This window comes from Nerophis lumbriciformis, linkage group LG02, assembly GCF_033978685.3.
Source record: "Nerophis lumbriciformis linkage group LG02, RoL_Nlum_v2.1, whole genome shotgun sequence".
Taxonomy (NCBI): domain Eukaryota; kingdom Metazoa; phylum Chordata; class Actinopteri; order Syngnathiformes; family Syngnathidae; genus Nerophis; species Nerophis lumbriciformis.
In genome coordinates this window covers 18,692,501-18,715,218 of record NC_084549.2, presented here as the reverse complement: position 1 = coordinate 18,715,218, position 22,718 = coordinate 18,692,501, and the positions used below count along the sequence as shown (strand labels likewise).

The 22,718-nt window shown below is 40.0% G+C and overlaps 1 protein-coding gene across 1 annotated transcript in view; it reads left to right on the top strand.

The window, feature by feature from the left end:
- ercc6 (excision repair cross-complementation group 6) overlaps window positions 1–18,186 on the top strand; it is a 38,057-nt gene extending 19,871 nt beyond the window's left edge. Inside the window, exons 12-22 of the mRNA XM_061951672.1 lie at window positions 716–832; window positions 2,984–3,079; window positions 6,926–7,144; window positions 7,384–7,494; window positions 9,886–10,005; window positions 12,764–12,858; window positions 12,934–13,079; window positions 13,145–13,585; window positions 16,348–16,516; window positions 16,596–16,674; window positions 16,747–18,186. Coding sequence (XP_061807656.1) covers window positions 716–832; window positions 2,984–3,079; window positions 6,926–7,144; window positions 7,384–7,494; window positions 9,886–10,005; window positions 12,764–12,858; window positions 12,934–13,079; window positions 13,145–13,585; window positions 16,348–16,516; window positions 16,596–16,674; window positions 16,747–17,184 — 2,031 coding nt within the window. The 3' untranslated portion in view covers window positions 17,185–18,186. The remainder of the gene's footprint in view (window positions 1–715; window positions 833–2,983; window positions 3,080–6,925; window positions 7,145–7,383; window positions 7,495–9,885; window positions 10,006–12,763; window positions 12,859–12,933; window positions 13,080–13,144; window positions 13,586–16,347; window positions 16,517–16,595; window positions 16,675–16,746) is intronic.
- The last annotated feature ends 4,532 nt before the right edge of the window (window positions 18,187–22,718 follow it).

Sequence of the window (22,718 nt, the reverse complement as noted above, 5' to 3'; positions counted from 1 at the left end):
CATTTGCGCAAGGAGAAATGCAAAAGTGGAGAGCTAGCCCGTCATTAGTGTACAATCGTTAATAACCCTTTGACTGAATGGATTTAATTATTTAAGATGGCTATCGATGCTTCTTCCGCTGTCGATAATAAAAACCTTTACTAATTATTAATGTTATTAAATGGTCTGAGAAAGCTACGCCCGGCTGCCTTATCCTCTTCTGTGTGTGTATATATAACTAAAAGTACATCCCAACATGCGGGAGAGTTTGGCTCGTGTGTGGATATGAGATCCATTACTGGAGCACACATTTCCACCCCCATGTGAATTCACTTTGCATCATCTGCTGCCCTCTCTCACTTCGACCTAAATCCTCACCGTATTATTGTCCCCTCCAGCTCTGCCGGGGATCTCTTTGATCCCTCTGTGGAACCCCAGTGAGTTAATGTTTAAAAACTAACTGTCCTTAAACATAAGGTGAAGGAGGGCCATTTTAGTGGAGTGGGGAGGGTCTCCAGTTGTGTCCCCTGTGGCGGACAGCACTTTTGCTCAGTGGTAAATGGCTCGTACCACTCAGAGAGATGATGGAGTGGAAGAGGGGCTAAAAATGGCAATCATGCCTCAGGAAACATCCTCACTGACAGGTGTTGGAGCTGACCGGATGGTCTGCTCTTGTTGTGCTGCAGTCTGTTCATACTAAAGTATGTAAGTAACCAGATCCCTTGCTCACCTTCAGGTCCAGACAGCATTCAAGTGTGCGTGCGTGCTGAGAGACACCATCAATCCTTACCTCCTTCGTAGAATGAAGGCAGACGTCAAGGCCAATCTCGCCTTACCTGACAAGAATGAGCAGGTATTCTAGATTCAAATAACTTTTTTGTCACACCAGGACACATGGGATGGCATGAAATATAGTACCAGAGGTCCCAGATTTAGCCCAATGAATAGAATGTACATAATATAGTTATAGATAATCACTATTGGCACGGTACAGCAGAGGTGTCCCAAGTGCAGCCTGCAGCTAATTTTTAACAGCCCACTGAACATTCTAAAAATACTATTACTGAGAGAGAAAAAACATAAGAAGTGGACTAAAACAAACAAATATCAAAATGGCCCCGGCGTCCTTTGATTTTCAACATTCGGCCCTCAGTGGAAAATGTTTGAACCAGCCCTTTCTTGTAATTTGTAGTAAGCAATTCAAGGCTCCTTTGGTAAAAAATTAAAATAATTAATTTTGCCTATTGTCCATTATCATTATGAAAGACAGTACGACGGATGTAATTTTTTTAATGCATTCTAACTCGTAAATAAAAATCCGCTTACAAATCCTCTATTCCGCCCATAAAACCTAATTAATGACCATTCAAAAACCACCAACAATACTTCATTTACATGTTGTGACTTGAACATTTACCAAGTATTAGTGATATTGTTATTATAGGCGCTAACGCAGACGGACTATTTATGGCGGCGCTGTGATCACGAGCTTACTGTGGCTATATTGACATAAACTGGTGAGCTGCATCCTCGCCTCGGGGCTAGTGGAAATTATTTCTAGATCAGAAATTATGCCTCTCGCCTTGATAGTACCGTAGAAGGATGAGTGGTACTCCGACAAGTTGGTACACTTTGACAGCCAATTTAGACCTGTAAATGTCAAATGCTCATTGTCCCATTGGGTTGAGTTTTTCCTTGCCCTGATGTGAGATCTGAGCCGAGGATGTCGTTGTGGCTTGTGCAGCCCTTTGAGACACTCGTGATTTAGGGCTATATAAGTAAACATTGATTGATTGATTGAAGAAAGACAAGAAAAGACGCTTGGTTCCACCACCCTTTTCCTTGCAAGGATTATGAGTCATTCTTCATGTAAACGGATTATCAAGAGTCTATTAGTATCTGGCATCCTAATGACAGCAGACATTGTGCAGTAAGTGATGTTTTGATATGTTTGTTGGCTCTCATGAAGTCTTCAGTGAGTAATAATCAGTGATGTAGTAGAAGAAGAAAAATAGAACATTGTGATGTGTTTTTAAAATGAATGTGCCGCGTATGCTTAAAATGATAATACGTACGTAAATATTAAATGTTATTATAAATGTGCCTGTTACTACATTGCATATGCACTTACATCATGATTATAAAACCTTAATGGAGGTGTTTGGATGTTTTTAAAGCCTATATCAAGCAGAATAGAGCGACTCCCATAGGCTCCATTGTAAGCAGACTTTTGATGGCATTTATTTACAGTTAGAATGCTTAAAATAAATAAATACATATGTGTTCTTGTCTTACATAAGTATTGTGAATGATAGGCAAAATTCCCCCCAAAAAGTGCAGTTCCCCTTAAAAGAAATGTAATGAAGCTGCAATATTTGAAGCGAGAGGCACTACTGAATTTCTGTTCCTTCATATGGGAATTAAAAAAAAAAAGTTTGGCAAAAGTGGCTGTAACAGAAGGTTCCATTCTATGTGTGTTGTGTCGTCTTACTATTTTAATCACTGAAATCTTTGTTGGCCTATCAACAGTGTCCACTACCGCTACAGTTGGTACCCCAATAGAACGTTGCTACAGTTGTTTTAAACCCCCTTTTCAGCATTTGACAATAGAACTGAAAAATATAAAATAAAAAAAAGTACCCGACCACACTTGTTGGAAACTGTGCTTGAGTATGCAATGGTCTCTTTCTCCCATGTTGGGTTTTTAAGGATTCTTCCATGACTTTGCATGGCCTTTCCAAGTGAAGCCAGCTAATAAAATCCCACCAAAGTAAAAGCGGCAAGTATTCATTAGGAAGGTGGGCCAGTCTCAGGTCTGTCCTTGAGTCTGATGCTGCTTGACTCCTCAGTTCACTTCAGCTCATTAAGTCCAACCCCAGGGGACACAGATGCCTCCAAAACACACTTCTTGCCCCTGTAATTTCTCTGCTCGCACTTCATCAAGGGACTTTGAAGAGGATGTTCAGTGCTCATTACACTCACACTGTCCCGTGTATATGTGCAGGTTCTCTTTTGCAGGTTAACACAAGAGCAGCGGGAAGTTTACCAAAGCTTCTTGGACTCTAAAGAAGTCTACCAGATACTCAATGGGGACATGCAGGTGAGCAGAAGGGCTCAGCGTCTTTTATGCATCTTGCTGTTTTCATGTGCGATGCATTAAAAGGACAAGGAGGGCATATCCTGTGGTCAAGCAGAAGACTTCCAGGAAAACGACGAGCCTTATTCATTATTCAACCCCCTTAACAAACACATTACAATTTCATGTGTATTTTATGCACATTATTTGTTCTGCAACATAAATGTTGGTTAGACTTAGTTTAGTAGTCTTTAAGATGTGGAAAAGGTACAGATGCTGTTCTCACATTAGCCAGACCCTGGAGAGAATCTCCACCATTTATCACCACTAACCAAATGGACGTGGTTGTAGAGCCAAGGGTGACCACAGCAGATTGTGCGCGAACACACACACACACACACACACACACATTTTCAGTGGTCACTCTGAGTCCATTAACCACCATTACTAATGCAGTGACCACTGTGCCTTCATCACAAAACATGGCCCTAATTGTGCGTAAATAAGTTATGCAACTCAATCCTGGATGTGTTTTATCTGTTACAAGTTAGTGCTGTGAAGTTACTTTACGCGATGCTTTTTTAATTAGTTGGCTTCCATCGCAAGATTCAAGACGCTTTATTGTTCATCCTATAGCAAAGCGTTATATCACATGACCCACAGTGCAGACATACACTATGATGATTTTAATCGACATCTAAAATACTGTCTTGGGGTCTAGATAATATGTATTGGCTATGCTTTGGTGTAAATATTGCTTTTATACTTTTATAACCCGTTTTTTGTCTGTCCAGATTGCAAATGACACCATGTCTCACCCTCGCCAAAAGTATCATACCGTATTTTCCGCACTATAAGGCGCACCTAAAAACCACAAATTTTCTCAAAAGCTAACAGTGCGCCTTATAACCCGGTGCGCTTTATTACGATTAATTTTCATAAAGTTTCGATCTCGCAACTTCGGTAAACAGCCGCCATCTTTTTTCCCGGTAGAACAGGAAGCGCTTCTTCTTCTACGCAAGCAACCGCCAAGGAAAGCACCCGCCCCCATAGAACAGGAAGCGCTTCACCCGCCCCCGGAAGAAGAAGAAAAAACGCGCGGATATCACCGTACGTTTCATTTCCTGTTTACATCTGTAAAGACCACAAAATGGCTCCTACTACGCGACAAGGATCCGGATCATAAAAAGACGCAATCTCTCCATCCGCACACGGATTACTACCGTATTTCACAGCAACTGATATTCCTGTGAACTGCACTGTGGAACGGGAGCACGTACGGTGAATATTCGCACCACAGGGAATGAGGAGTCATCCTTCACTGTGGTTCTAGCTTGCCATGCTAACTTCCACCCATCCAAAAGAGACCTTTCCAGCCGGCGTCATCATAAAAGCTAACTCGAAGGGATGGATGGATGAAGAAAAGATGAGCGAGTGGTTAAGGGAAGTTTACGCGAAGAGGCCGGGTGGCTTTTTTCACACAGCTCCGAAGGCGAACACACCTTCACTAAGACGGGCAGATAGCGCCGGTCGACATACGCCAACATCTGCCAGTGGATCGTAAATGCCTGGGCAGATAGTTTCGGTCACAACTGTGGTCCGAGCTTTCCGGAAGGCAGGATTCACAGAACTGCTGCACAACAACAGCGACACTGAATCCGATGACTTCGACGAGGCGGAGCCGGCCATTTTTGGATCCCACGCTTGCGCAACTTTTCAATTCGGACACCGAAGACGAAGAATTCGAAGGATTTACGAATGAAGAATAACTTCAGAAGGTGAGCGCTATGTTTATTTTGTGTGTTGTGACATTAACGTTCGAGCAACATTATGTTGCTATTTATTGCTCTACACCATTTTGAATTTTACTATGTTTGTGATTGCACATTTGCGTACATTTTGGGACAGAGTTGTTAGAACGCTGGTTTTCAATATATTATTAAAGTTTGACTGAACTATCTGACTGTTTTTTTGACATTCACTTTAGTGCAGCGTTTTTTTTGACATTCACTTTAGCGCAGCGTAGGCGCGGCTTATAGTCCGGGGCGGCTTATTGGTGGACAAAATTATGAAATATGTAATTCATAGAAGGTGCGGCTAATAATCCGGTGCGCCTTATAGTGCGGAAAATACGGTAATTTATTTTTTGAAAATGTAAACTGTTTAAATATACAGTCACGATCAAAAGTTTACATACACTTGTAAGAACATAATGTCATCGCTGTCTTGAGTGTCCAATAATTTCTACAACGCTTATTTTTTTGTGAGAGAGTGATTGGAGCACATACTTGTTTGTCACAAAAAATTCTTTTATGAATTTATTTTGTCCTCCAAACATATTGCTGGGTATTGTGGCCAAACAGCGCATTTTTTGTTTCATCTGACCACAGAACTTTCCTCCAGAAGGTCTTATCTTTGTCCATGTCATGTCAGATGAAACAAAAATTTAGCTGTTTGGCCGCAATACCCAGCAATATGTTTGGAGGAGAAAAGGTGAGGCCTTTAATCCCAGGAACACCACCCTACCGTCAAGCATGGTGGTGGTAGTATTACGCTCTGGGCCTGTTTTTCTGCCAATGGAACTGGTGCTTTACAGAGAGTAAATGGGACAATGAAAAAGGAGGATTACCTCCAAATTATTCAGGACAACCTAAAATCATTAGCCCGGAGGTTGGGTCTTGGGCGCAGTATGATGTTCCAACAGGACAATGACCCCAAACACATGTCAAAAGTGGTAAAGGAATGGCTAAATCAGGCTAGAATTAAGGTTTTAGAATGGCCTTCCCAAAGTCCTGACTTAAACGTGTGGACAATGCTGAAGAAAAAAGTCCATGTCAGAAAACCAACACATTTTAGCTGAACTGCGCCAATTTTGTCAAGAGGAGTGGTCTAAAACTCAAGCAGAAGCTTGTGGATGGCTACCAAAAGCGCCTTATTGCAGCGAAACTTGCCAAGGGACATGCAACCAAATATTAACATTGCTGTATGTATACTTTTGACCCAGGAGATTCGGTCACATTTTCAGTAGACCCATAATAAATTCATAAAAGAACCAAACTTCATGAATGTTTTTTTGTGACCAACAAGTATGTGCTCCAATCACTCTGTCACACAAAAATAAGAGTTGTAGAAATTATTGAAAACTCAAGACAGCCATGACATTATGTTCTTTACAAGTGTATGTAAACTTTTGATCGCGACTGTATGTTTTAAAAAAAATTTCCAGACACGGTCAAAAATAAACTTCATAAGGAATATAAAGATTCACCCGGTCACAACATTAGGTACACCTGCACTTTGGTCAATCGATTCAGACTCTGTATGTATGTATGTATGTATGTATGTATGTATGTATGTATGTATGTATATATATATATATATATATATATATATATATATATATATATATATATATATATAATTTAAAAAAGCTGCTTCTAGCAGCATTTATGTCACTCCGAGTAATTATTTTCATGCCAAGAATAGATGTGTAACGTATTGAGAACGTCTACTATAATAGCTAACGTACCTGTTACAGATGACAATAATACTTTGTCTTAATTTTGGAGGTTTCCTCACAGTCTAGCTAAGAGCTTGTCTAAATAAGTGTGTCCACCTCACTGTGACATCACAACGTAGCCAGACTGCAAAACCCCTCAAACCGAGGCATCCAAAACTGTGTGCATGCTCACGCCAACATGCATGAACCTTATGATTTAAAGTTTGGGCATTGTTTAACACAAGTATCCAACATTGTAACAGCATTGATAAATCAGAAAAGACAAAATGCATCATAGGTCCCATTTATAAAATGTAATGTAGTGCACATATGAAAACAAATCCCTTTGTTTTGTTCTTTGCCCTGTTCAGGTTTTCTCAGGTTTGATAGCGTTGCGTAAGATTTGCAACCACCCAGATCTTTTCTCCGGCGGCCCCCGGCTGCTGAGGGGGATCCCAGAGGAGGCGCTGACAGAAGAGGAGCACTTTGGCTACTGGAAACGCTCGGGCAAGCTAATCGTGGTGGAGTCACTGCTGCGCCTTTGGTTCAAGCAGGGTCAGCGAGTGCTGCTCTTCACGCAGTCCAGACAGGTATTTCTACAGAGCAGGGTGTGCTTTGTGAATGAACCTGAGAGCGTAGAAGGAGGAGGAGAATGTGAGGCGACATCGTCGATAGCAATGAGATTAGACCTCAGAGGGAACCTGACACCCTCCCTGTCGGCATCCTTGTCCAGATAGTATTAATCTGCTTTAATCCTGTTAAGGATCATTCAAAACCTTCTTTTCTGTTCCTCCTGCCCCTCGCACTGACTTTTGTTTTCCCTTTGCAGATGTTGCACATCTTTGAGGCGTTTGTGAGGCAGAACAACTACACTTATGTGAAAATGGACGGCACTACCGCCATAGCTTCCCGACAGCCCCTCATTGCGCGCTACAACGAGGTACGGATTAGTCATCCCTAATGGCTCTGAGTGTTTCCCATGAAAATCCCCTCCTCAGGGACAAAACGGCTTGCGAGGATCCCTGCTCACCTCGAGGTGAAGACACTAATTGATGGCAAGCTGTTCTTCTTCTGGATCCTCCTTATTAGCTCCTTGCTGTACAACTCCAGATACATGGCTAAGCAGAACCATGTTTTATTAATATTCATCATAACCTACCTCCAACATCAAATTGATAAATTATTCAATATGACAGTCACTGTAAATAGTCAAATGTATCATGTTAGGCTTAACAAATAGTTAGAACATGTTTTTTTAATGCTATTTATGGGGACGAGTAAGATACTGGTCACAACATTAGGCACACCTTTACAATCTAATGGCATTCAGAGCTGTAATCATTGTATATCGTTATGCAATAATACTCCATTTTGATTGATGGATTGAACAATGTTTATTATTGAAGTTTACAGTGTTACTAATTCCCTTCTGCTATAGCTGAATATGATTGACAAAATACAATATTACAGTCGTCCCTCGTTTATCACCGTTAACTGGTTCCGGACATGACTGCGATAAATGAATTTTTGCGAAGTTTGAATTCATATTTTAAATCAATTATTTTCAAAGCTAGAGCATTAAAAACTGTTTATGACTTTCTAAATATTTTTTTACATTATAAGAGCCCTCTAGACATGAAATAACACCTTTTATTTAGCTTTGCACTCTTTTAATCCAATATCATAAGGCTGAGCCTATCAGTGGCCACGATACTGAACAGCGTGCTCTGATTGGTTTAGTCTCCTCGAGTGGCCAATACTACAATAGTATTGATATTTTTTGTTTATTTAGTCATTTTATAACTTGTAAATGTCTTCATTTAGGACCTAAAAATTTAGAATAGGATTTAAAACACCCCTGGAAAATCTGCCATGAGGTGAAGCAGGGCTTGACAATTAATTGAATTTTAATCTTGATTTTTGCTTTTTGCGATCATTAAAATATTATAATTGATAAAAATTATTAATGGGCCGCACGCAAATTCCTGAGTTTGTAACGGTGAAACTGATGAGTGAGCGTATGAGTGGAAAAAAAGACAACGTCTACTAGAAGTAAGGAATCTCACTATGATTGCTACTTTTCGACACAACGCTAGTATGCCTACCGGTAATCAATAATCACTAAATTTAACAAAAAAGGAAAGCAATATAATTTCCGCCTTAACGTAACTGCGGACGGAATCGCAGAATTGAGCAAAATAAATAGAATCCACTGTTAAACGCAGAATATGATGGAAATTGCCATAAATGTGAGTGAAATGCTGTCATTGTGAGGAGAAGAAACATTTGTTTGGGAAAATAATGTGTCTGAGACGCTTAATCATCTCCGAAACACTCAACCGCTTTGTCCTGAACTCAACAATGTCGAGACGGCCCCTTGAAAACTACGATGCTAAAGCTAGAAAAAACAATCTATACAACCACAACACATATCATCTGCTTGTGTTGTTGTGAATGACATCATCGATGTAAGATCAATGTACAAACAGGATAACGGTCACAACTTCAGTGTCTCTCTCGCTCTGTTTTTATTTTTTATTTTTTAAACTGCCTCAAATTGTCTCGTAACTTGTCAAGCTCAGAACGACAGCACACTTCCCCCCTTCACAATAACATCTGGTCTGACTGCGCTAACAAAATAAAGGTTTAAAAAAAGTACCATACACAAGCATAATGTACTTAAAGCACTTATTGACACATTTACAAAATTATTATGCTTTGACTTAAACTACCGGTAGGTCAAAATTGTCCAAAGATGTATCGCACCAATAATTGATGATTTTCTGCATTTAATTAACACACATTTAGATCAGGAGATGTTGTGAGTTTGTAAATCCCTTTGAGACACTAATTAGGAGCTATATAAATACATTTTGATTGATTGATATTATAAAATGTTATTTATGACACATAAAGCACATACTCTTTGGTGGTAAAATAAGTGTAAAAGGTAAAAAAACAGAATTCAAAAAAACTATAACAGAAAAACTAAATTGTTTATTCATATTGCTATTATTTAAACGTATTGTTGTTACTGTTATTTTACTTATTGTTTGTTAATAGTTTATAGCCGGTTGTTTTTTTGATTGTATTTAAGTTGAGTCTTGGTGCAACAATAAATACTCATGTTTTCAAATTAATTTATTCTTGTTTCATTAATCGTGATTATAATTTTTGCCATTATCATCCAGCTCTATGGTGAACTGCAATGAGGCAGGGGATGACTGTAACGTTAGAAACAGCTGTCTATTTGATCCATAATACTATTGAGTCTATAAAGCCACAGTTGCTCATCCAATTTTTTTAATGTAATTTTATTTTTTCTTCCCAGGACCAATCTATTTTTATCTTCTTATTGACCACTAAAGTGGGAGGCCTGGGAGTCAACCTGACAGGAGCCAACAGGGTCATCATCTATGACCCAGACTGGAACCCCAGCACTGACACACAGGTATAGAATATAATAGAATAGTATCTGGCAGTGACGTGCGGCGAGGTTGATGGCTGGTGAGGCACTAACTTCATCACAGTCAGATTTACAAACATATGAACCCTAAAGAGTATCTTATTCACTATTTGATTGGCAGCAGTTAACGGGTTATGTTTAAAAGCTCATACCAGCATTCTTCCCTGCTTGGCACTCAGCATCAAGGGTTGGAATTGGGGGTTAAATCACCAAAAATTATTCCCGGGCGCGGCGCCGCTGCTGCCCACTGCTCCCCTCACCTCCCAGGGAGTGATCAAGGGATGGGTCAAATGCAGAGGACAAATTTCACCACACCTAGTGTGTGTGTGTGACAATCATTGGTACTTTAACTTATCTTTAACTTTACACATACAAACTGTAGCACACAAAAAAGCACATTTAATTAAAAAAACGTTATTATGGTCTTAGCTTTACTTATAAGTGCGGGAACAGTGGTGTTCGTGTTGGAGGAGTTGTGAATGAATGAAATATGAAATCCGTGCTGCAGTCTGCAGGTGTACCTAATGTTGTGTCCCTGCAGTCGTTCACGGCTCCTCCGGTGCGAGCATTGTTTTTGTTGCACTTTTTGGCTTCTTGTTAAGTGACTTTTTTTGGGTGGATTCGGTCTTGCACGTGGAGGGTTTGGGTGTGGGCTTTGGTTGGTGTGGCGCTCCCGTCGGGGGGTGCGTTCTGCAGCGGAGGTGCATTAACCGGCACCAGGAGGCGGGATTACGCGAGCCTCACACAGTATGTCTTCGCAGCAGTTTTATGATTGCTCAGCACAAGAAATACGTTACACACATACAGTTGTTGACAAAATACACTGTACATTATATACCTCAGCTAACTAAACTATGGAAATGTATAATATAATTCATATAGCAATACGGTCTCACTGCACAGCAGGCCAGCAGTTAGCCGAGTCATTGCGCAATCCACGTTGAGGCACAACTGAGTGACGTGCCTCAACTGGCTGCTGATCACCGCACCGTCTCTTCTCAGTATTTGAACGGCAAATGTGAAAATTCAGCGATTTTGAATAAAAATAAACTAAAACTGGTGAAGTTAAATGGAAAATGACTTTATAGTATAATCACTGAATACATATAACAATTTAATAGATTTTTTTTCTTTTTACATTTTTTTTCTTTCCATGATGGCAGGTGAGGCCCCGCCTCTAGTGACCGCACGTCACTGGTATCTGGATAGGGACGATACAGTTCAACATAGTTCCTAAACAATGAATGCAACTGATGTGCTGTACAGAGAGTTATAGCTAATGCTAATTTCCAACTATTGTCTACAGATGGACTTTTAAAAAATACCAGTCTTAATACATTGTACAATTAATACCCTAAAATATAATATTAACATATAATGTCGAGTTTGACCATCAGTTCTGTGAGAAACATGCCTCTAAAGTCAAACAAAACCCTGCAGGTCAAAGCGTTGTGTACGATGTCACACAGGACCTCATTATATTACACACAAGCTTGGTTCAGCAAGAAAATAAAGATTTGTTTGCATGTCGAGGTTTCACTTTGGGGTTTGGGTTATGGACTGAAAGGTGAGGCCAAATCCAAATCCAGTTAATTTCAAAAACTTGCGAGAGACTCACATTTTTGCATCAGATTCCTACCATGAATTGTTATGACCGTGTCTGTTACTACATCATATATATATACTTGCAGTGTGTATATAAAACATTGATGGAGGGTTTTGAAGTTGTTTTAGAAGACTTTGAAGGCGACAATGGTGACACCCATTAGCCGCATCTTTGTTTTTTATCATCTTTAAAATATTATTTAAAAAAGACTTACGGTATGTGTTCTTGTCTCTCATGATGATTGTGAACGAAAGGCAAAATTACAAAAAAAAAGTGCAGTTCTCCTTTAGGTTAGTGTTTGGAGCACCAACAGTAGACATTTAATTTTGGTCTATTTATTTAGTCAGAGTCACAGGAGCATTGTGCTGTTTTTAAGGACCTTCTGCATAAAAGCTGCTTAAAGATGGTCTCTATGACAGCACTCTAGTGTTTTTATGAATCTGCTGCACAAATGTGAGTCTCTCGCAAGTTTTTCGAACTGAACTCGCTGACCACCAGTTGAATAGCCCAATTGATGAAAAGGAGAGGACTTAAAATGGAACCTTGAGGAACACCACTAGTATAAGTAAAGAAGTTGAACAAATGGCTACTGACTGCATCTGAAGTAAACAAGCAACACCAGTTTCATAAATCACATTACGAAAATGAACTGCCAGAAAGGAGACGACTTAAAGGGGCCATCACCTCAGTTATGTAACTAAATGGGTTATACTTGTATAGCGCTTTTCTACCTTCAGGGTACTCAAAGCGCTTTGACACTATTTCCACATTCACCCATTCACACACTGATGGCGGGAGCTGCCATGCAAGGCCCTAACCACCACCCATCAGGAGCAAGGGTGAAGTGTCTTGCTCAAGGACACAACAAACGGGACTTGGTTGGTAGAAGCTGGGGATCGAACCAGGAACACTGTGTTCTATGGTTGCTAGCAGGGTTAAATGTCAATGCAAGGATCTTCCAATGTGTTTACACTGGTCCACGTTCCTCTATACAACTGGAGTACTTGTGTTTTTAGGAATTTGCTGCAACAATTTGTGTTTCTCCAGTTGAATAGCCCTGGTCTAGGATTAACGTCATGTTCCTTACCTACATTCCATACATTAATCATGCAAAATCTTTGCTTGTGTTGCCGCCAGGCCAGGGAGCGGGCGTGGAGGATTGGTCAGAAACAACAAGTAACAATCTACAGGCTCCTCACTGCAGGCACCATAGAGGAGAAAATCTACCACAGGTGAGAAAGCAACTTGGTTTTTGTCAAGTTTGGTCTGCTCCGGATCTAACTCTGTTTTTTGTCTTTTTCATTCAGGCAAATTTTTAAGCAGTTTCTTACTAATCGTGTGCTGAAGGACCCCAAACAACGGCGGTTCTTTAAGTCCAATGACATTTATGAACTATTCACTCTCGCTGACCCTGATGGCACACAGGGCACAGAGACCAGTGCCATATTTGCAGGTACACACTTCAAGTCCTCCATCTTTGACAAGAAGGGAGTATTCACCTTTATGTTGTCACTGCAGGTACCGGATCAGACGTGAAGGCACCTCAGAAACCTGACAGGATGCAGCGCAGCAAACACCCGAAAGTGGACCAGAATGACTCAAGGATCATTCCTGCATCTCCAAGTAGAAAATTACCTGAGGGTCAATTCAACGCTCTAATAGACCAGCATGATGATGCAAAAGTATCAGCCAGTATAGAAAACAAGTTCATCCACGAGACTTATAAGGACACAGATGGCGGCCTGAAGCGCAGGGAGAAGAGGAAGCACTGTGACTCCAACAACGTGAAAAGACATCACAATAAGAAGCATAAACGCGACAAAGACGCTCGATTTGAAGGCAAGCGTATTTCTCACTTGGTGAAGAAGCGAGCGTTGAAGGCGGAGGACACTGACGAGCAGCCTGGCGACCAGAAGAAATCCGACGATTATGTTTTGGCGAAGCTCTTCAAGAAATCTGGTACCGTGCTTTTATTTTGACAAGCGTTCCGTTAGCATGCTTCTTGTTAGGGCTGTGAATCTTTGGGCACCACACGATTCGATTCGATTCTTGTGGGTAACAATTTGATTCAAAACCAATACTTTTTAACAACATTGGCTGCCAGGTCTATGATTAAGTACATTCCTCTATAAAATAGATAAACAGGTCGAATACATTTCTATATTACCGTATTTTCCGGACCATAGGGCGCACCGCCGATGAATGGAATGTTGCTCTTTGTTCATATATTAAGTTAAAGTTAAAGTACCAATGATTGTCACAACACTCACTAGGTGTGGTGAAATTTGCCCTCTGCATTTGACCCATCCCCTTGTTCACCCCCTGGGAGGTGAGGGGAGCAGTGGGCAGCTGCGGTGGCCGCGCCCGGGAATCATTTTTGGTGATTTAACCCCCAAATCCAACCCTTGATGCCGAGTGCCAAGCAGGGAGGTAATGGGTCCCATTTTTTTTATAGTCTTTGGTATGACTCGGCCGGGGTTTGAACTCACAACCTACCGATCTCAGGGCGGACACTCTAACCACTAGGCCACTGAGTAGGTTAAAGTGCACCAGATTATAGGGCGCATTAAAGGAGTCATATTTGGGTTTTTTTCTAAATGTAAAACACTTCCTTGTGGTCTACATAACATGTAATGGTGGTTCTTTGGTCAAAATGTTGCATAGATTATGTTTTACAGATCGTCTTTAAGACGCTTTCTGACAGTCTCTTCAGGATGCACCATTTTGTGGGCGGTCTTATTTACGTGGCTCACCTTTGGCAGCGTCTTCTCCTCATCATCTTTGTTGTAGCGGTGTAGCGTGCAAGGACGGGAGTGGAAGAAGTGTCAAAAGATGGAGCTAACTGTTTTAATGACATTCAGACTTTACTTCAATCAATAACGGAGCAGCATCTCCTCGTCTGGAAACAACAACACCGGAAATGTATCCGGTGAAAAATCGTCCGACCGGAACTTTCTAATAACTAAAGTTCCTTGGGTGAATAATGTAAACTCACTACACCGGTATGTTTTAGCGCTTTTATGGCAAGTTTACTGACAGATATAAGTAAGAACTTTACACTACTTTATATTAGAAATGGCAACAGCGGAGGATGAATTTCCCATAACAAGAAGATAGAGAAAAAGAAAAAGCTTATCGACTACGGTGTCGGCACGGACTACAAAGGCGGACGCGAGCGAATTTTCAGGATTTATACAGATCCCAAATACAGATCAGCAGGTACCAGAAGGTAAGAAAAGTTGCTTTTGCATAATATTGCGAAATAAAACGCCAGATAATATGTCTTACCTTAAACACACACCATAATAATACTTGTATGTTGAAGCACAGTACAATCTATCAAGCGGTGCGGCTTCATAGCTTACCAAAGTCGTACTAAAACATTTTGATAGATTTTTGAGCGCTGATGTTCAATATTTTCAATGGAACATATAAAATGTTGGTGTTTACTTGAGTCATATTGCCATCATTGTGGAGTCTACACGTATCTCTTATGTTTGACTGCCATCTATTGGTCGCACTTATCATTACACCATGTACCAAATAAAATTGCTTCGAGGTCGGTAAGCAAAACCTGAATTATTCCGTACATTAGGCGCACCGGTTTTTAAGGCGCACTGTTGAGTTTTGAGGGGGGGGGGGGGGGGATTTTAAATGTGCCTTATAGTTCGGAAAATACGGTACTTAAAAGGAAACAGGTTGTGTTCAATAAAATTATATCCTAACAATTAATAAAGTCAAATACAAAGTAAGGCAACAAGACAACTTTTCTTTTTTGTAAAGTAAATCAGTACAGCAGATCTACATCAACAATATTTCAGATTCCTAATGAAGCCTTAGCTTGACGCTCCTCTACTTTTGCCTGCTCCCGCTTGCTGCGGCGACAACAAACAAAACTCCAGACGCTCCTCTTTGTTTTGTATAGTTTACTTGTGAACTTAATCATTCAAAAACGTAAAACAATAATGATGGGGGAACAAATGAATGGCAAAATAAAGAGTTTGTTACAGTAAGAGTGAGGTCAAAAAAACTGTTCCCCCGCACCTGACTGCCATTACCCATAATACCTTGTGTCCAAAAACCAACCTACCACACAGATCCTTCCGCCATATATGCAATCAAACAGTTACGTCATCAAATTATTTAGACAAATGTAATAATTACATATAAAGTGTACCTTATGATTATTCTAAGCATGCAAATAAAGTAAATAGTCCCATTTTGGCTGAATAAACATAAAGCACATTCCATAAAATGTAAATTAAATTAAAAAACATTTAGGCTCCTACACTTAACATTACACCATGTACCAAATAAAATTGCTTCGAGGTCGGTAAGCAAAACCTGAATTATTCCGTACATTAGGCGCACCGGTTTTTAAGGCGCACTGTCGAGTTTTGAGGGGGAAAAGGGATTGTAAATGCACCTTATAGTCCGGAAAATAGGGTACTTGTGTTCAATGAAATTATATCCTAACATTTATTAAAGTCAAATACAAGTAAGGCAACAAGACAACTTTTCTTTTTTGTAAAGTAAATCAGTACAGCAGATCTACATCAACAATATTTTATTGAGAGACTGGACAGGACATGTTGGAAAAAAAGATATATTTTAGATTTTTTTTATCCGATTAGGAATCGTCACAAATAAGTTATGCGATTCATTCGAAAAACGGGAAAAAAAATTGACACCCCTATTTATTATGTTCCCGTCTTCCCCAGGAATCCACAGCGTCATGCAACACGACTCCATCATCGAGTCGTCCAATCCCGACTACGTCCTGGTGGAGGCGGAAGCCAGCCGGGTGGCCAAAGACGCCCTGAAGGCCCTCAGAGTGTCTCGGCAGCAGTGCAGGCTGGCCGTCAGTCGACATCCTCCGCCCCCCGCACGGTACCGACGACATCCACGCTACCAAGAGCTTCTCCTTTAGAACACGCTCACTCACTCTGGACCTCTTTGCTCTCTACAGGAAACGCTTTGGTCAGAAGAAGAATTCTCTCCTGGTTGGACCTTCAGTCCACGATGTCCCCGCCTCCAACAAATGCAAGGTAAATGATTGAATAATTATCCTTTTAAAGGACAGAAATTAAATATCTACTGTAATGTTTTTGTTTCTTCAGGATGCTGCCGTCATAAGAAACATGAAGTCAAAGAAGTCTGCATCGGGAGCTCACTTCAGCGGGGAGGCGGCCGAGACCGACTGTAGCCCCGCCCCCCTGTCCTCTTCCACCCTGCTGGCCAAAATGAAAAGCCGCAACCACATCAGCCGAGGAGGAGGAGGAGATGAGGAAGAAGAGGAGGACGTTGCGGAGGGTTCTCGCTCCCCTCCGCCTCCAAACACCGAGCACGACGAGCTGCTGGCGGACCTCCGCAACTTTGTGGCCTTCCAGGCGCAGGTGGACGGGGAGGCCAGCACGCAGGAAGTGCTGCAGTACTTCAAACCCAGACTGAGCGAGAAGCAGGCGCCCGTCTTCAGAGAACTGCTCAGGAGCATTTGTGACTTTCACAGGACGTCTGGGCAAGAAGGTCTCTGGAGGCTTAAGGAGAACTTCCGCTAACTTGACAACTCCAGTGGAGGAATACTTGAAATCAAATCAGCACACATCCTAAAACCCGCATTTTAACATACAAGTGGAAAAATAAGTGTGCAACTCCGAGCCATACTAAACCACCATTCTGGTGCCCTCCTGTGGTGGCCTGGCATAAAAGCCAAAGAACAAGCAGAACATCTCAGACTTTTCCACACAATGACTTTAAACTTGAAGTTTTTATGCCATTTAAAGGCATGTTCTCACCTGTTTTGTTGACGATTTAAATGTTTCTGCCAACTGTGATGAAAATATCGACACACCTCTAAAACTTACATTTACAGTACTGCGGTACCTCAAATATGTCTTATACACTCCGGTGCAATGTCATGTATTGTCCGTTATTCATATCTGCTTGTACTTGAATTTCCTCTTTTATTTACACTACACAAAATGGAAATCTATGCAGGATTAATATTTTTAAATGAAGGTCAATATTGATTTTTTTTTTCACTAAAAAACCTTTTTTTGCAGGCACTTTCTATTCAATTTGCTTATGTAAATGGTAAATGGGTTATACTTGTATAGCGCTTTTCTACCTTCAAGGTACTTAAAGCTTTGACACTATTTCCACATTCACCCATTCACACACACATTCACACACTGATGGCGGGAGCTGCCATGCAAGGCGCTAACCAGCAGCCATCAGGAGCAAGGGTGAAGTGTCTTGCCCAAGGACACAACGGACGTGTCGAGGATGGTAGAAGGTGGGGATTGAACCCCAGTAACCAGCAACCCTCCGATTCCTGGCACGGCCACTCTACCAACTTCGCCACGCCGTCCCTTAAAATACTTACCTAAAAGTACTTAAAATAACCTCAAAAATGAAAGAAAAAGCACTTTTGACCTTCATTTTCACAAGATTTCCCCATGTTTGTGTCCTCATGTCTTTGATTCCAGTCATTACCTCATTTTTATAACATTTTCGTCAGGTGTCACAACAGTGAAATACATTAAAAACGAACAAGCTGTCTTTACTGTGTCTTGAATGCCATAAAACCCTATTTGTGAGCACCTTTTTATATAAGTAGATGAGGCAATTCCTGAAGGAGTTGCGTGTGAATGCTCCAATGCTGAAGTTCAACTGAAATCCTGGAATTCTTTTAGAATTGTTGAAGTAGAGCACACAATTCCCGAACAGGCTGAATATTTTGAAGTTGGAACAGTTAGGATCAGATGAAAAATGTGGGTGTTGTGGAACTTTGAAGAATGTCCCATTGATTTCAGTGGGAATTTCCAAAAATTTAGGAATTTTGGGAAAAGCGGGAATTTTTTTTGAAAATGGTAAACATGAATGGTTGGTGTTGAAATTTTTGAAATCGGTGGAGAAATGCTGAAGTAGTAACATGTTGAATTGAAAAATGGTATTACGGAATTTCGGGAAAACCGGGAATTTTTCCAGTTCAACAAACAACTTCGGTTTTTGTCCCTATTAAAAGGAATGTTTTAACGATGGAACAGTTGAAATGTGTTAAAAAATTTGGAAGGAGTAGTTGCCAAAAAAAGAGGTGGAAATAGGGCTTTGGAAAACCAGGAATTCTGGAAAATCCTGGAATTTTTTGGAACTTGGAAAAATTATAGTTTAAATTTCCAGGATGCTGTAATGTGTTGAAGGTTGAATAGTTCGAACAGGTTGAAAAATGTGGAAATGGTGGAAGCTTGAAAAAATGGCCAATTCATTTTGAATGGGAAAAATGTCCCGGAAAAGCTGGAATTCTGGAAAATCTGGGAATTTTTGGAATTTGGTGTGGAAAACCATATGTGTGAATGCTTTGGAGCATTCACACAATTGTGAATGTGGGGACGGTGGAAGTTTGAAAAATGGACAATTAATTTTGAAGTGGCAAAATGCAAAAAAAAAAAAAAAAAAAAAAGAATTATGGGAAATCCGGGAAATTATTTTAGAATAGTTGAAGTAGAGCAAACAATTCCCAAACAGGCTACATTTTTTGAAGTTGGAACAGTTTGACTCAGATGAAAAATGTGGGAGTTGTGGAACTTTGAAGAATGTCTCATTGATTTCAGTGGAAATTTCCCAAACATTGGGAATTTCGGGAAAAGCGGGAATTTTTTTTTGAAAATGGTAAACTTGAATGGTCTGAATGAGTTGAAATGGTTGGTGTTGATATTTTTCAAATTGTTGGAGAAATGCTGAAGTAGTAACATGTTGAATTGAGAAATGGTATTACGGAATTTCGGGAAAACCGGGAATTTTTCCAGTCCAAAAAACAACTTCGTTTTTTTTTGTCCTGATTAAGAGGAATGTTTTTACGGTGGAACGGTTGAAATGTGTTGAAAAATTTGGAAGGAGTAGTTGCCAAAAAAATGAGGTGGAAATAGGGCTTTGGATAAGCAGGAATTCTGGAAAATCCTGGAATTGTTTGGAACTTGGAAAAATTATAGTTTAAATTTCCAGGATGCTGTAATGTGTTGAAGGTTGAATAGTTCGAACAGGTTGAAAAATGTGGAAATGGTGGAAGTTTGAAAAAATGGCCAATTCATTTTGAATGGGAAAAATGTCCCGGGAAAACCAGGAATTCTGGGAAATCTGGGAATTTTTGGAATTTGTCAAGGGAAAAACCGCGATTCCCAAATAGGCTGAACAGTTTGAAGTTGGAACGGTTAGAATCGGGTGGAAAAATGTGGAAGGTAGTGCGCGCCAAAATGTGGAGAAGAAGAAGTTTAAGTAGATGAGGCAATTCCTGAAGGAGTTGCGTGTGAATGCTCCAATGCTGAAATTGAACTGAAATCCTGGAATTTTTTTTAGAATTGTTGAATTAGAGAACACAATTCCTGAACAGGCTGAATATTTTGAAGTTGGAACAGTTTGAATCAGATGAAAAGTGTGGGAATTGTGGAACTTTGAAGAATGTCCCATTGATTTCAGTGGGAATTTCCCAAAAATTGGGAATTTCGGAAAAAGCGGGAATTTTTTTGGGAAAATGGTTAACATGAATGGTTGGTGTTGAAATGTTTCAAATCGGTGGAGAAATGCTGAAGTAGTGTTCAATTGAGAAATGGTATTATGGAATTTCGGGAAAACCGGGAATTTTTCCAGTTCAAAAAACAACTTCATTTTTTGTCCTGATTAAGAGGAATGTATTAATGGTGGAACGGTTGAAATGTGTTGAAAAATTTGGAAGGAGTAGTAGCCAAAAAAAAAGAGTGGAAATAGGGCTTTGGAAAAGCAGGAATTCTGGAAAATCCTGGAATTTTTTGGAACTTGGAAAAATGATAGTTTAAATGTCCAGGATGCTGTAATGTGTTGAAGGTGGAATAGTTCGAACAGGTTGAAAAATGTGGAAATGGTGGAAGCTTGAAAAAATGGCCAATTCATTTTGAATGGGAAAAATGTCCCGGAAAAGCTGGAATTCTGGAATATCTGGGAATTTTTGGAATTTGGTGTGGAAAACCATATGTGTGAATGCTTTGGAGCATTCACACTATTGTGAATATGGGGATGGTGGAAGTTTGAAAAATGGACAATTAATTTTGAAGTGGCAAAATGCAAAAAAAAAAAGAATTATGGGAAATCCGGGAAATTATTTTAGAATAGTTGAAGTAGAGCAAACAATTCCTAAACAGGCTACATTTTTTGAAGTTGGAACAGTTTGACTCAGATGAAAAATGTGGGAGTTGTGGAACTTTGAAGAATGTCCCATTGATTTCAGTGGGAATTTCCCAAACATTGGGAATTTCGGGAAAAGCGGGAATTTTTTTTTTGAAAATGATAAACTTGAATGAGTTGAAATGGTTGGTGTTGAAATTTTTCAAATCGGTCAAGAAATGCTGAAGTAGTAACATGTCGAATTGAGAAATGGTATTACGAAACTTCGGGAAAACCGGGAATTTTTCCAGTTCAAAAAACAACTTCGTTTTTTGTCCTGATTAAAAAGAATGTTTTAATGGTGGAACGGTTGAAATGTGTTGACAAATTTGGAAGGAGTAGTAGCCAAAAAAAAAAGAGTGGAAATAGAACTTTGGAAAACCAGGAATTCTGGAAAATCCTGGAATTTTTTTGAACTTGGAAAAACGGTAGTTTGAATTTCCAGGATGCTGTAATGTGTTGAAGGTTGAATAGTTCGAACAGGTTGAAAAATGGGGAAATGGTGGAAGTTTGAAAAAATGGCCAATTCATTTTGAATGGGAAAAATGTCCCGGAAAACCAGGAATTCTGGGAAATCTGGGAATTTTTGGAATTTGGTGTGGAAAACCATGTGTGAATGCTTTGGAGCATTCACACTATTGTGAATGTGGGGATGGTGGAAGTTTGAAAAATGGACAATTAATTTTGAAGTGGCAAAATGCAAAAAAAAAAAAAAAAAAAGAATTATGGGAAATCCGGGAAATTATTTTAGAATAGTTGAAGTAGAGCAAACAATTCCCAAACAGGCTACATTTTTTGAAGTTGGAACAGTTTGAATCAGATGAAAAATGTGGGAGTTGTGGAACTTTGAAGAATGTCCCATTGATTTCAGTGGGAATTTCCCAAACATTGGGAATTTCGGGAAAAGCGGGATTTTTTTTTTGAAAATGGTAAACTTGAATGGTCTGAATGAGTTGAAATGGTTGGTGTTTCAAATCGGTGGAGAAATGCTGAAGTAGTAACATGTTGGATTGAGAAATGGTATTACGAAATTTCGGGAAAACCGGGAATTTTTCCAGTTCAAAAAACAACTTTGTTTTTTGTCCTGATTAAGAGGAATGTTTTGGCGGTGGAACGGTTGAAATGTGTTAAAAAATTTGGAAGGAGTAGTTGCCAAAAATAAAATAGTGGAAATAGGGCTTTGGAAAAGCAGGAATTCTGGAAAATCCTGGAATTTTTCGGAACTTGGAAAAATGATAGTTTAAATTTCCAGGATGCTGTAATGTGTTGAAGGTGGAATAGTTCGAACAGGTTGAAAAATGTGGAAATGGTGGAAGTTTGAAAAAATGGCCAATTGATTTTGAATGGGAAAAATCCATCCATTTTCTACCGTTTGTCCCTTTTGGGGTTGCTGGTTGCCTATCTCATGTCCCGGAAAAGCTGGAATTCTGGAAAATCTGGGAATTTTTGGAATTTGGTGTGGAAAACCATATGTGAATGCTTTGGAGCATTCACACAATTGTGAATGTGGGGATGGTGGAAGTTTAAAGAATAGACAATTCAATTTTGAATGGGAAAAATGTCGCGGGAAACCAGGAATTCTGGGAAATCTGGGAATTTTTGGAATTTGTCACTGAACAGTTTGAAGTTGGAACGTTTTGAAGCTGGTGGAGAAGAAGAAGAAGATGATAGATGAATTTGATGTTTTGGAGCATTCACACAATCAGGCTTTTATTGAGTGTTTTTAAAGGTTTTTGGGGCCGTTGTAGTGCGCACTAGAACGGCTCCTTAAGACGCCTCCTTGAGGCCTCCTCCAGCGGTCGTCCGCAGCAAATATTAGGATAAAGTTATCAAGGCCGTTATTTGATTTCAATTTTCTGCACTCACCTCGCCATGCAGGTCATAATAGCGGGTTTAT